Source organism: Aphidius gifuensis, linkage group LG2, assembly GCF_014905175.1.
Source record: "Aphidius gifuensis isolate YNYX2018 linkage group LG2, ASM1490517v1, whole genome shotgun sequence".
Lineage (NCBI taxonomy): Eukaryota > Metazoa > Arthropoda > Insecta > Hymenoptera > Braconidae > Aphidius > Aphidius gifuensis.
Genome location: NC_057789.1, coordinates 28,236,440 through 28,250,052, shown reverse-complemented (window position 1 = coordinate 28,250,052; position 13,613 = coordinate 28,236,440). Strand labels below are relative to the sequence as shown.

The following is a 13,613-nucleotide window of genomic DNA, read 5'->3' as shown; positions in this document are numbered from 1 at the left end:
AAATAATATTTCATTTAAACTATTTTAAAATATATATTTAAATTATTTTTTTTACAATTGTTTTTTTTAACAATAATTATTATTATATTGATTTAAAATTAATTGCATTTTTTTTTAAATTTAATTTATTCATTTATATTAACAAAAAATATATTTTTAATTATTTATTTACAAATATCGATTTTGTTATTCACTTTAAATTGGTTTTTTTTTCAATTTTTTTTTTTTTATTTAAATCGATGAATAAAGTGCAGATCTATATTGATAATAAAAAAAAAAATAACCGATTGTTTGTTTATTGAAAAATTCTTTTTCAACAATTTTCTTTTTTTTTTTTTTCCTAATATAAAAGGACAAACATCATCGGTCTTCCGGACACTTGATTGGTCATTGTTTTTTTCTCACTTACTCTCATACGAATTTCTTTCTGTTTGCCTTTTTCTATTATTTTTTTATTTATTTCGTTAGCAACGAAAAAACAAAAAAAAAAAGCGAGTAAACAAAATTTATTTTGATATTTTTTATACTTTTTTTATTAAAATTGACTTAAGCTAGCACAACTTTTTTAATAATTATTAGATCTTGATGCAATTGGGCTTAAAATTTTGTGCGAATTATGTGTTTTTTATGTGTGAAGAAATAATTTAAAAACAAAAATTTTTAAAATATTTTTTATATTTTTTTTTAAAATTGACATATTGAGCTAGCACAACTTTTTCAATAATCATCGGATCTTAATGCAATTGGGCTCAAAATTTTGTGCGAATTATGTGTTTTTTATGTGTAAAGAAATAATTTAAAAACAAAATTTTTTTAAATATTTTTTACATTTTTTTTTAAAATTGACATATTAAGCTAGCACAACTTTCTCAATAATCATCGAATCTCGATGCAATTGGGCTTAAAATTTTAGGCGAATTATGTGTTTTTTATGTTTGAAGAAATAAATTTGAAAGAAAATTTTTTTTAATATTTTTTATATATTTTTTTTAAATTGACATATTAAGCTAGCACAACTTTTTTAATAATCATCGGATCTCGATGCAATTGGGCTTCAAATTTTGTGCGAATTATGTGTTTTTTATGTGTGAAAAAATAAATTTGAAAGAAAATTTTTTTTTTATTTTTTACATTTTTTTAAAAAATTCAGAATATTAAGCTAGCACAACTTTTTCAATAATCATCGGATCTCGATGCAATTGGGCTTAAAATTTTGTGCGAATTATGTGTTTTTTATGTGTGAAGAAATAAATTTGAAAGAAAATTTTTTTAAATATTTTCTATATTTTTTTTTAAAATTGACATATTAAGCTAGCACAACTTTTTTAATAATCATCGGATCTTGATGCAATTGGGCTTAAAATTTTAGGCGAATTATGTGTTTTTTATGTGTGAAGAAATAAATTTAAAAAAAATTTTTTTTTTTTATTTTTTACATTTTTTTAAAAAATTCATATATTAAGCTAGCACAACTTTCTCAATAATCATCGGATCTCAATGCACTTGGGCTCAAAATTTTGCACGATTTATGTGTTTTTTATGTGTGAAGAAATAAATTTGAAAGAAAATTTTTTAAAATATTTTTTACATTTTTTTAAAAAATTCACATATTAAGCTAGCACAACTTTTTTAATAATTATCGGATTTTGATGCAATTGGGCTTGAAATTTTGTGCGAATTATGTGTTTTTCATGTGTGAAGAAATAATTCAAAAACAAAATTTTTCTAAATATTTTTTATATTTTTTTTTAAAATTGACATATTAAGCTAGCACAACTTTTTCAGTAAACATTCAATCTTGACGTTTTTAGACTAAAAATTACGTGTGAATTATGTGTGATTTATGTGTAAATAAATAAATTGAAAAAATTTTTCGTCAATTTATTCATTCTTTTTTTTTTTTATGATAATACTTGTGTTTATAAAATCAATGAACAATGAACCTTTTAGAAGGTATAGATACAGGCGCGCGTAGCGCGCCAATGTGCTCGTTTTATATAAAAAGGACAAACATCATCGGTCTTCCGGACATTTGATTGGTCATTGTTTTTCTCTCAATTACTCATATAGGAATTTCTTTCTGTTTGCCTTTTTCTATTATTTTTTTATTTATTTCGTTAGCAAAAAAAAAATTAAAACAAAAAAGAGTGAGTGAGACATAGTTTGTTTTTTTGTTGCTAACGAAATGAATCAAATGAAAAAAGAGTGATCTTCGAAGGATTAAATCGGTAACATATACGAGCGCTTGATAGACCGCGGGACACATAAAATTTTTATTGTTTATTATTGTTATAAACAAATGCATCAGTAGAAATCTACAAAAAAATATATTTTACTTCTTCAAAATGTTCTTAATTTAATGGATTTTTCAGAAACTGTGCAACGAATATTTTATTGTAAAAAAAATTGTTTCAACTTTTAAAAAATTTCGATTTTATAATTTTCCAAATTTCCACTGGTCTTTTTATTTTCAATATTTTTTTTTACAATAAATATTTGTTGCAAAGTATTTATGAAATATCCATTAAATAAAGGACATTTTGAAGAAGTAAAATATACGATTTTGTGGTTTTCTACTGATGCATTTTTTTATAACAATAATAAACAATAAACATTTTAGAAATTATGGATACAAGCGCGTAGCGCGCCAATGTGCTCGTTAAAATAAAAAAAATTAATTTATATTTTTTAAACCTAAAGAAATTACCTAAATTAAAAATTTACATAAAATAATTAATATTAATTTAGTAAAATTTAAAAATTATTATTATTATTTAAGAAATGAATTTTATAAAATTTAAAAAAAAGAAATCACATATATATTTTGATAAAAAATCTTATCCTCAAATTTATTATATCACACTAAAAGCTGAATAAATAATAAGACTAAATTTAGCTCAAAATTAATCACACATGTAAAAATAAAAAAATAAAAAAAATGTAAATTAAACATTCGAAAAATTGAATATTAAATAAATAATAAAAATAAATAAATTGTCGATAGTGTATATGATGTTGCGGTTCAATATTAAAGAGGGGGATATTAACTCCAATGAATAACATCAGCATATACTGACCACAGGTGGAATACTGGCTAATTGCAATTTACCTGCCAACAATTGCGTATATAGACATAAGTTTTAAGGTCGCGCTTCGTCTATTATCATACTGTTATTATTATCATCACTATAATTATCATTATTATCATTATTTTTTGTTTGTTTAAATTTTAAAAAACAAAAAAATTATAATTAAATTGTTCGAGGTGTTTAATTAAAGTGGCTGAATTTACTGGAATATAATAATAATAAAAAATCATCGTATTGTTAATTTTTAAATTAATTAATTCTTTTTTAAAAAATTGCACATGAGACGAGGTTCAGTGAGCACCTGGGAACCATGGGCTCGAAGAAATTGTGAGTTTAAAAATTAATTTAATTAATTAACTTTAAATAGATGTATATTTTTTAAACTATAACAATATAATTTCATTTTCAAAATGAATTCAGTTACATAAAAATTTATACAATGTCTTATAAATTTTATAAGTTGATAAATTTTGCATCAAATTTTTTATGTACATTATTACGTATTATTGTTTGTCGTGTGTATATATTAAAAGCAAAAGAAGTGGGGAAAGCAAAAAGGATAAAATAAATTTATAAAAAAAAAAAAAAAATATACATAATCTGTGTATATAAAATATGGTTTAATCATGAGCATTGTTGATGTGTATGTATATAATACCATGGGCTCGCAACTGATTATGCATGGCAATTATAATCCCGTGGGTTATAAAATTGGATAACCCAGTTTGATATAACAACTCCAACACAGAAAGAGTGTCCGATTAAAAATTACTTTTAAAATACACAATAAAATATTTGTTCAAATTTTAAAATAATTAAGTATAATTTATTTATAAAAAAAAAAAAAAAACAAGCATAAAAAATGTGATGAAATTAAAAATATAATAATTGATTTAAAAAAATTAATAAAAAAAAAATGATGTCATCATTGGACTATCGTGTTGCTGTTGATAACTGTATGATTTAAAATAATTTTTTAAAAAACATTATTTAACAAAATAAATATTAATTATTTTCATTTAAATTATAAAAATTTTTTAAATTATTTAAATTTTTAATAACACGTGGATTTATCAAGGTGTATTATTTATTTTTTATATTTATTTTTTACATTTTATTTTTCCGGTTATTATCATTGACAATGTTATGTATAAATATGTATAAATATAAATATACATACAATGATTATTCTCACGAGACTTTCGTCACGCTTGTGAGTCTTGATGTTTCATATCTTCAGGTACATTGGATGATATTTGATTGTTCTGTACGTGATTAAGTGACTGTTGGACGCATCGTTGACGAGCATATTCATTATAAAAATTTTATATTTTATTTTTCAACTCTTTTTTTTTTTTTGTTATCATACACGATTTTTTTTTTAACATAATCGCACGTGTCCTTCAATGAATTTCCAATGAGCCACAAACTATAAATTAAATACAAGGAAAAATATTTATTAAAATATACAAGTCTTGTTTGTTAATGTGTGTTTGTTTATATTTTTTATATTTAAATGATTATAAATTTTAAAAATAACATAAGGATATAATAATTTAAATTTATCATCAATTTGTTATTTAAAAAATTCAGTCAAAGTAAATTTGAGTCAACAATTGGACAATTTGAAATTGATGATTTAATTTATGGAAAATTGATAGAGTGTTGTTTAATTGTTTAAAAATATATTAATAATTTTTTTTTTAATTATTATTTAGCTGCCAATATGGCCCAGTATGCAACAAGTAGACAAGAATTTATGACTAGTGAACCAGGAATTGAATATCAAAGAGGTGGTGGATTTTTTTTATCACATAGAAAAATTGCAATTTTTATAACAGTTATATTTCTTTCACTGGTTGCTGTTGGTTTTGTTGGTGCTTATGTTGGTGCAACACCACGAAAAAAGGTTGGTTAATATAATTAAATAAATAATTTAATATTGTAAATTTACTATTTTTTTTTTATAATTTACAAAGGTATTTGATGCAACAGCTTTGATTGCTGGAGATGCTGGATCAGAACCAGCTGATGCAGCAAAATATAAACTATCAAATTCAATATTTCCATCACATTATTTCATTGACTTGTTGCCAATTATTGATGACAATGGTATCACATGGGTACGTGGTAGAGTTGTCATTAATTTTCACTACAATGATACATCAAATTTATCAAAAATTATTCTCAATGCAAAAGGAATGAATGTGACAAATATTAAAATGACTTCTGGTTTTATTAAAAATCATACAAGACAACAAAGAGATGTGCAAAATACAACAGCTCAATTTTTAAATGAAACAACAATAAAAGGTAATTTAAAAAATTTATTTAAATAAAATTTACAATTTTAATTTTATCTATAATTTTTATTTTAAACAAGATGATAATTCTACAATTGAATCATCAACAATTCCAGCTAATATTTCAGACAGTCAAGGTATTAATAATTAATTTAAAAATAAAAAAAAAATTTATATTAAATCCTAATGACAATTTAAATAATTTTATTTGATTTATTTAGAAGAAATGCCAAGAACAATTGAAATAAAAAATAATGAAATTGATAATGAACATGGAATATTAACAATTGATCTAGCATCTGAAATTAATTCTGGATTATATACATTAGATATTAATTATGAAACTCATGTTGATAATCGTACACTATTAATTGCAAATTTTAGTGACGAAAGTGCAGACAGGTGAGTTAATAATAACTAAATACAAAAAAAAAATATATATTCTATTTTTAAAAATCAATGAATAAAAAATTGAATGATTAATTTGTTTTTATTTTAATTAGATGGCTAATGGCAAGTCAATTAAAGCCAATAAATGCTCGTCGTCTTTTTCCAGTCTTTGACGATGTTAAACTCAAAGCGAAATTCATTCTCTCTGTCAACCACTCTGCTGATACAACTGTATTATCAAATTCACCTCTAAAATCAAGAACCATCACGTAAATAAAATCATCATTCATTTAGATAAATTATCCTTCTAATAATTCATCATTGTTTTTTTTTTTTTTTCTTATTCAAACAAAAAAAAAAAATACACAAATTATAATTATCGTATAATTAATGTTGATTATAAGAACATGAGTTAATGCGAAACTAAAACGGTCAAGCAATTAGCTTCATTGGAATGCGTGTATTATTTTTTTTTTTTTTCATTGCGTCATTGTGAATTTATTATTCCAGCACGTATTCTGTCATTAAGAACAATTTTTTTATATTTATTTAAAACAAATATATTATTAATTTTTTTTCAAAATTACAGACCAACTGGTCTTGCTGTTGATGTGTTTGAAGAGACACCACCAATATCGCCTCACAATTTAGCATTCATTCAAGGCCAATTAATGCCACTTGGAAAAATCATGACAAATGATACAAAAAATTTAACAATAAATTTTTGGGGACAATGGAGTGAAAATTTAGATCCAAGTTATTTAAAAGATTCAATAATATTAGTTATAAATTATTTTGAAGAATTATTTAAAGTTAATTTAACAATGAATAAGCTAGATGTTGTTAGTGTTCCATTTTCAATTAATTCTGCAAATCCTGGTTTAATAACAATCAGGTAAAAAAATATAAGACAACAATTAAATAATTAATTGGATATTTTAATATTTAATTTATATTTTTTAGAGAACCATTTTTTAATGTGACTAAAGTATCACCAGGTGTTACAAGATACGAGACACTGAGAACATTGATACGTTTGATTGGACAACAATGGCTTGGTGGTTTAGTAAATTCACAAAATTGGACAGATGTTTGGATATTAGAAAGTTCATTAATTGACATTCAACATGAGATAATTCAAAAAGTAAATTATTCTGTAAAAAAAAATTAGCTATTTGCTTTAGTTTAAATTTTTTTTTTATAATTATTTATTTATAAAACAGATAGATCCATCATTTAATCATTCAACATTTTTACTTGATGTACAATTGGAAGCATTTGAAGCTGACGGATATAGTGTCTCTCAATCATTAGATACCAAGGTCAATCCAACTTACTTGGATGCATTTCATCCGGATGAATTGTATGACAGAGGTATGTTAATAAAAACAAATTAATAAGAATAATTCAATTTACAAATAGACAAGTTTTAATTTGATTTTGTTTATTTTTTTTATTAAAAAGAATATTATTATTTTTTTTTTTTTAAATTATAAATTGAGTTGTTTATTTATTTAGGTGCATGTCTTTTACGCATGATGCATGGTGCATTAAGACACAACGAAACAACAACTGGCTACCGGAAATTCGTATCTTCGTGGTGGGTAAAAAATAGAAAAATAAAAAAATAATTTATTTTTTTTTTTTTTACATTATTAGTTTAACCTTGATTTATATCCTGTAATTTAATTCTTTAGGTAGAAAAAATTGTTTGAAAAATAAAAATAAAATTGTTTTTATATTAGGATATATGATAATGCTGATGTTTCGTCATTCTTGGAAGCTATGACTGATAATTCAACTGCTCTTCCTGATGGTACAACACCAATTGAAGCAATTAATTCTTGGATTGGTGGACATGGTTATCCATTATTGACAATTGACAGAAATTATGATGAACAAACAGCAACAGTTAGACAGGTAAATAATTTTTAATCCGTCAATTTATGCATTTATTTTTATTTAAAATAAACCCAAAATTTCGAAAATACGATTTATTTTTTTTAACAAAAAATAATGCTTGGATAATAACGAAAATTTTTTTGAAAGTAGTCAAAGTCAGTCTCTACTTGCTCTAAAAATTTAAGAAAAATTTACTAACGCGTTTTCTCGGGAGAATTTTTATAAACCCAATAGAAAATTTAAAAAATAAAATTCTAAAAATATCGTAAATTAAAATATATATTTTTATTTCTATCTTATTAGAGTCGTTTCACTTTTGATAATTTAACAAATGACCATAAAAAACCTTGGTACTTACCTCTAACATGGATAAAAAATAATAACGACACATCATCACCATCATTCATGTGGATAAAGCCATCAGATGATCAGACGTTAATCAATGAAATGGGTGACAATAATACCTGGTTAATATTCAATATAAATTCAATTGGTAATAAAATAAATAATTTATAAATAATAATAAATCAATAACAAATTACAATAAATGTTTTTTTTTTTAAAAAAGGATATTATCGTATTAATTATGATAAATATAATTGGCAATTAATTGCAAATGCATTGATTGAAAATCCAACGATATTTCCATCATCAGTTAAAGCATCATTGATTGATGATGTTTTGAGTTTAGCATTTGTTGGTAAAACAACATACCTAACAGCATTTAGTATTATAAATTATTTACAAAATGAAAGTCAACCAGAACCTTGGTCAGCTTTAATGGGTCATGCTATTAAACTTAATCTTGTACTATCTGATACAGCAGCTTATCCAAGCTATCAGGTAATTAATATTATTTTATTACACAATAACAAAATTAAAAAAAATAAATTAATTAATTATTATTATCTAAATAAAGCAATTTATGAGAAAATTATCATCAAATCTTTTTAATGAATTTGGTCTGCAAATTGATGCTGGTAAAAGAATGACACTTATTGCTCATCAATTAGGAAGTGCATTTGAAAGTACAGAGTATGTTGATTGGGTTAAAAAAAATTCTGTTGATTTAAAAAATTCATATGGTTGGAAAAAACGTTATGTGTAAGTTGTAATTTAAATATTTAATATTGTTTTTTTTGTTGAATTAAAATTATTTGTTATTCAATTTTTAGTGTACCATCATATTTACGTGAAAGTTTACTTTGTACTTTGGCAAAACTTGAGGATGAACTTGGCTGGCAATGGTGGAAAGACAAATTAGGAAATATAACTAAACGCGACAATGATAGAAATTCGTTTTTGTCATCTTTGGCTTGTTTCCAAGTTTCATGGATGTTGCAAGCGTGAGTTTAAATAAATAATTTAATTAAAATTTTCATGATATATTAATATAAATTTATTGATTTTAACATTGAATTGATTTGAAAATGTCTGACGTAATATTGAGCCTAATCACTGATAAAAATTACATTTTATATTTTTAAAAATTATCTTATCACAGGGTCCTGAATGAAATTGTTGAAGGTTCATTTTTTGAAAATGATGAATCACTTGTTATACTCAAAGAATTTAATAAACATCCAGCAGCATCAGAAGTTGCATTTAAATATGTACAAACAAATTGGCCAAAAATACTTACAAGGTAAATCGAAATAAAACCAATAAACATTTAAATATAAAAACGATAAAAAAATATATATATATAAATTGTTTTTTCCTTTTTTTTTTTTATTCAAATAATAAATTTTAGATTCGAAAAATCCTATCCAATCCTCAGGGCATTTATAGGTACTTTAGGAAGTGGTTTTACAACTGAAAAAGATTTGATAGATGTAAGTATGAAAAATAAGGCAAAATAAAATTTAAATTAATAAAAAAAAAAAATTATTTTAACAGTTTCAGAATTTTAGAGAAAGTAATTACGACAGTCTTAAGCCAGTTGGTTATATAACAGCATTTGTCGAAGCCAAGGGTAACTCTTGGGTATCATTTTTAAATAATTCATTTGTTGATTTTGATAAGACAATTCGTAAAATAGTTGAAATAGTAAATTAACATTTAATTATCCTCATTTACATAAAATTCAATCATCAAATAAACAAAAATAAGTAACTTAATTAAACAATAATAATTAAAATTAAATAATTAATTTAGCATGATAATTAAATATCATTGTAAAATGATTTTTAAAATAAAAATTTTACTGTCAATTTATATTATTAATAGGATAATTTAATAAAGTCATATTAAAATGAAAAAAATAAATAAATATACAACACGCAATAAAATAATCATAATTTCTACGACAACAAATTTTTTTTTTTATTTTTTCATATGCTTTTCATTAAGCATGATTACAAAACCAAGCAACAATAATTACTTTTTTATTATTTTCTTTACTCTGTTTTTAAACTCTCAATAATGACGATAATATATTATTTATTATTAATTTTTTTTTTTATGTATATTATTAATACATATTTAACAAATTTTACGATATATAATTTTATTATTAACTTTTTAACTAACGACGAATTTAAGATGACTATTATAATTATATTCATCAATTTATAATAACATAAATAATTAAAAACTATTTGTTATTTCGTACTGTTACAGTTTATTATTATTATTATTATTTTCATTTAAATAGTTTTTTTATTTATTTCTACAAGTTACATTTTATCCAACCATAGTGTCGACGTTTTATTTACTTTTTTTAAATTCAATGTAATATCGATGTGTGTTTGGTGCTATAGTTGGGTTCGGTTGTCGTCAGAGGCAACGGGGTCATTGATCGTTATACACCTGGGATTTTTGAAGTAAAAATTTATTTACCACCCACAACTGACAATCTATCTATTCCTCATTCAACTATCCTATTTTAAACTCTTTTTTATTATTTTTTTTATTACTTTTTTTTTCAACCAAACAAGCACATCATCCTTTCCTCAAAGTATATTTTTATCAATCGGATGAATGTCACTCTCAATGTGACGAGACATTTTAACCGATAACCCAGCAAAAGGCAAGTCATTAAAAACAAAATTTTTATTATTTTTCTTTTACAGGTAATTTATCATAAGAAATTATATTTTGACAAAATACATTTTAAATAAAATATTAATAATATTCTTTTGTTTGTAATTATTCAAATTTCTATTATAAAATTTTGTGGGAATTTTAATTTTTTGTTCGTTAACTGATTTGAAAAATTAAAAATTATTTTGTAAATTTTTATTCCTTGGGTTTCTTTCTTTTCACTCAATTTAAATTTTGTATAATTTTTTTTTTAATTGAAATTTCGATTGATTAAATTAGATTTTTATATTTTTTTTTTTTACCGTTGTTATTTACAAAAATTTACAATTTATTTTCTAAGCAATTTCAAGTCGTTTTAATTGCTCAATTATTATTTATTTATATTAATATAATTTTATAATTTTATAATTTATTTATATTTTTTTTATTGTTGTTTTATATATGGGTATTTGTTAATTGGTTTTTTGGACGCGTTCATATTTGCTTCCAATTAATTAATATCTACAAAATATTTTATTATCATTTTAAAATAAATTTTCAGTGCCTACATATAAAATATGTGCGTTTTGTTGTTGCTTTTTATTAAATTTTTGTATTTTTTATTATTATAACTATTTTTTTTATTTTTTTAAATATATTTATCGTGATTTAACACGGTTGCGAGCACCTGAGGGCCTGAATTGAATTTTTTTTTAAATTTAAAATTTTTTTCTACATTGATTTCGTTTTCAAATGTCAATAAATTTATAACAATTTTTTTTTTGTATTTTATTTTGTTGAATTTTATCAAAGCAATGTATTTTTATTTGTCAATAAATATTATTTTAATAATTAATATTAATTTATATAAAATGACAATGATTATAAAACTAAAATGACATTTATTTTGTTAAAATTTTGTTGGCAGTAATTTATGAAAATCATTTATTTTAAAATGTAATTATCTACAGGCCATTATTAACAAATTAAATAATTTTTCAACTCACTCGATAAATAAACAACAATTAAAAAAAATAAATAAAAATCATAGAAATTAATAAAACGATAAAGAAAATTTTTTACTTTCAACTGTGACATGATTGGCACAGTTTAATTAAAAACAATAAAAATTATCTAATAAAAAATCAAACTATTATTATTCTTATAATAAATATCATACAATAATTTTATTTTTTTATCTAGAAAAATATGACAACGTAGACGACTCACAATGACATCGACTATTAACTACAAGCATTGAACAACAATTTTATTTTATTTTATTTAATTTCATTTTTTTGTTATCCAGTCGTTCAAAGCTTTCTAGAACTTTTTTTTTTTAGAATTTATATGCTTTACTTTTTCATATCTTAATAATTAATTCTTAATATTTAACATCAGCATAATAGCTGTTAAATATACTTACAAATTTTTTATATAATTATTTTTTATTTTATTCAAATTATTTAATTAACTTTCTTATGATTTAATTTTTTTTTACAAAATACATTGATCTCTGGTGGACGAGTGCAAAAATCTTTTAAAATTTAAATACTATTATTTACAAATTAATTATTTATCAATAATACAAATAAATATTAAAATTATTATTATATTTCTTAAAGATTTTCTGCATTTATTTTTAATTTTTTTTTTATATAATTTATTTAATTTACGAGACAATGTATTGTAAAACAATTGTACAGTCTATGTGCAAATAAAATTTTCATCTAAAATGTGATTTTACCCTACACCACATTGTTTTTTTTTTAAATCTTAAAATTCTAATAATTATTATTCTTACAATTTAAAATTTTACCATTTTATACCAACGAATATACAAAACTAATTAATAATAATAGTAACAATAATTTTGGACATGAATCAAAATAATTGTTTCATTAATTGCTTTAATAATTAATCATTATTTTATATTTCTTTCGAGTATTAATTAATTTTTTTTTCCTTTTCTATTTTTTTTTTTTAAACAATTAATTAAATTGTATGGCAGCATTGTTATATTATTATTAAATATTTGAGCACAGGCAAACACCTTATGAATTAATTATTAATTTAAATAAAATATTTATATTTTTAATAAATAATATTAATAATTATAAAAAAAAAAAAAAAAATATAATTAATTTATTTATTCATTTATTTAAAGTGCCCTTCAGCCACAATAATTTGCTAACCAATTATTAAACTATTTCCAATGGGGATACCTCAAGGGATGAATTTAATTTCCTTTTGTATTTTTATTGGTCCTATTGGATTATTTATTAATAATAATAATTAATTATTATTATTTGGGGTTAGCCTCTTACAATGGTGCAGGGCTCTGTTGACTATTGTTGTGGTGGACATCTAACAACAGTGTCTTTTGCGTATTCACTAAATTTCTTGTCAATTGGAATTCTATCGTCGTAAAGTGTTGGTGCTTGTAGGATTATACCAGCTGTACCAACCAATACAGCCAGTGTAAATATCCAAAGAAATAATCTGTCTAATACCATTGCAACATATTTCCAATCTTCTTTAACCTGAAATAATGTTTTTTTTTTTTTTAAACAATTAGTAGGGAGTCAATTGAAATGGTTAATTGAATTTTCTTATTTTTGATATATACTTTTGTTGAATCTTCAAGCATTTTAGTATGTTCAGCAATGAATCTAACACATAGACAAGATCTATGAATTTCTGGTGGACAATTTGAGTGTGAAAATAATGGTGCTGCTCGTAAAACTGGTGGACTTTTAATTTCATCAATACCAGCTGCTTCTTCAATGTCTTCATCACCAAGTGGTATTGATTGTATTGGACCATGAATCATGCAACTTCCACCAAACCTCGATGTACCAGCCAAACTTTAAATAATAATTAAATATAAATTTGTATTTTTAAA

The 13,613-nt window shown here is 22.4% G+C and overlaps 2 protein-coding genes across 5 annotated transcripts in view; one reads left to right on the top strand and one right to left on the bottom strand.

Moving 5' to 3' along the window:
- The first annotated feature begins 3,080 nt into the window (after nt 1–3,080).
- LOC122850041 (aminopeptidase N-like) lies at nt 3,081–10,747 on the top strand. Of its 2 annotated transcripts, none has more exons than XM_044149016.1 (18): nt 3,081–3,416; nt 4,808–4,998; nt 5,069–5,402; nt 5,473–5,529; nt 5,614–5,794; nt 5,896–6,051; nt 6,372–6,677; nt 6,746–6,926; nt 7,006–7,156; nt 7,301–7,382; nt 7,528–7,702; nt 7,988–8,177; nt 8,253–8,527; nt 8,604–8,788; nt 8,860–9,030; nt 9,189–9,329; nt 9,438–9,519; nt 9,584–10,747. In XM_044149016.1, exons 1-18 carry the CDS (start codon nt 3,368–3,370, stop codon nt 9,740–9,742), a joined length of 3,066 nt encoding a protein of 1,021 aa, XP_044004951.1. In that variant the 5' UTR covers nt 3,081–3,367; the 3' UTR covers nt 9,743–10,747. The 2 variants fall into 2 exon arrangements, with proteins under 2 accessions (XP_044004951.1, XP_044004952.1); XM_044149017.1 differs by lacking the exon at nt 3,081–3,416 and adding an exon at nt 4,000–4,045.
- A 975-nt stretch (nt 10,748–11,722) lies between these two features.
- Nucleotides 11,723–13,613, bottom strand: part of LOC122850043 (acetylcholine receptor subunit alpha-like) — a 70,465-nt gene continuing 68,574 nt past the window's right edge. For all 3 annotated transcript variants that reach the window (XM_044149018.1, XM_044149019.1, XM_044149020.1), the window contains exons 10-11: nt 13,338–13,575; nt 11,723–13,251 (exon numbers count right to left, since the gene is read on the bottom strand). In XM_044149018.1, coding sequence (XP_044004953.1) covers nt 13,057–13,251; nt 13,338–13,575 — 433 coding nt within the window. In that variant the 3' untranslated portion in view covers nt 11,723–13,056. The remainder of the gene's footprint in view (nt 13,252–13,337; nt 13,576–13,613) is intronic.

Bases quoted from the DNA above. Each gene is read 5' to 3' on its own strand.
- LOC122850041 (XM_044149016.1), top strand. From the start codon at position 3,368: ATGAGACGAGGTTCAGTGAGCACCTGGGAACCATGGGCTCGAAGAAAT. The intron at 5,530-5,613 runs GTATTAATAATT...TGATTTATTTAG, and splicing joins TAATATTTCAGACAGTCAAG to AAGAAATGCCAAGAACAATT. The intron at 8,789-8,859 runs GTAAGTTGTAAT...TTCAATTTTTAG, and splicing joins GGTTGGAAAAAACGTTATGT to TGTACCATCATATTTACGTG.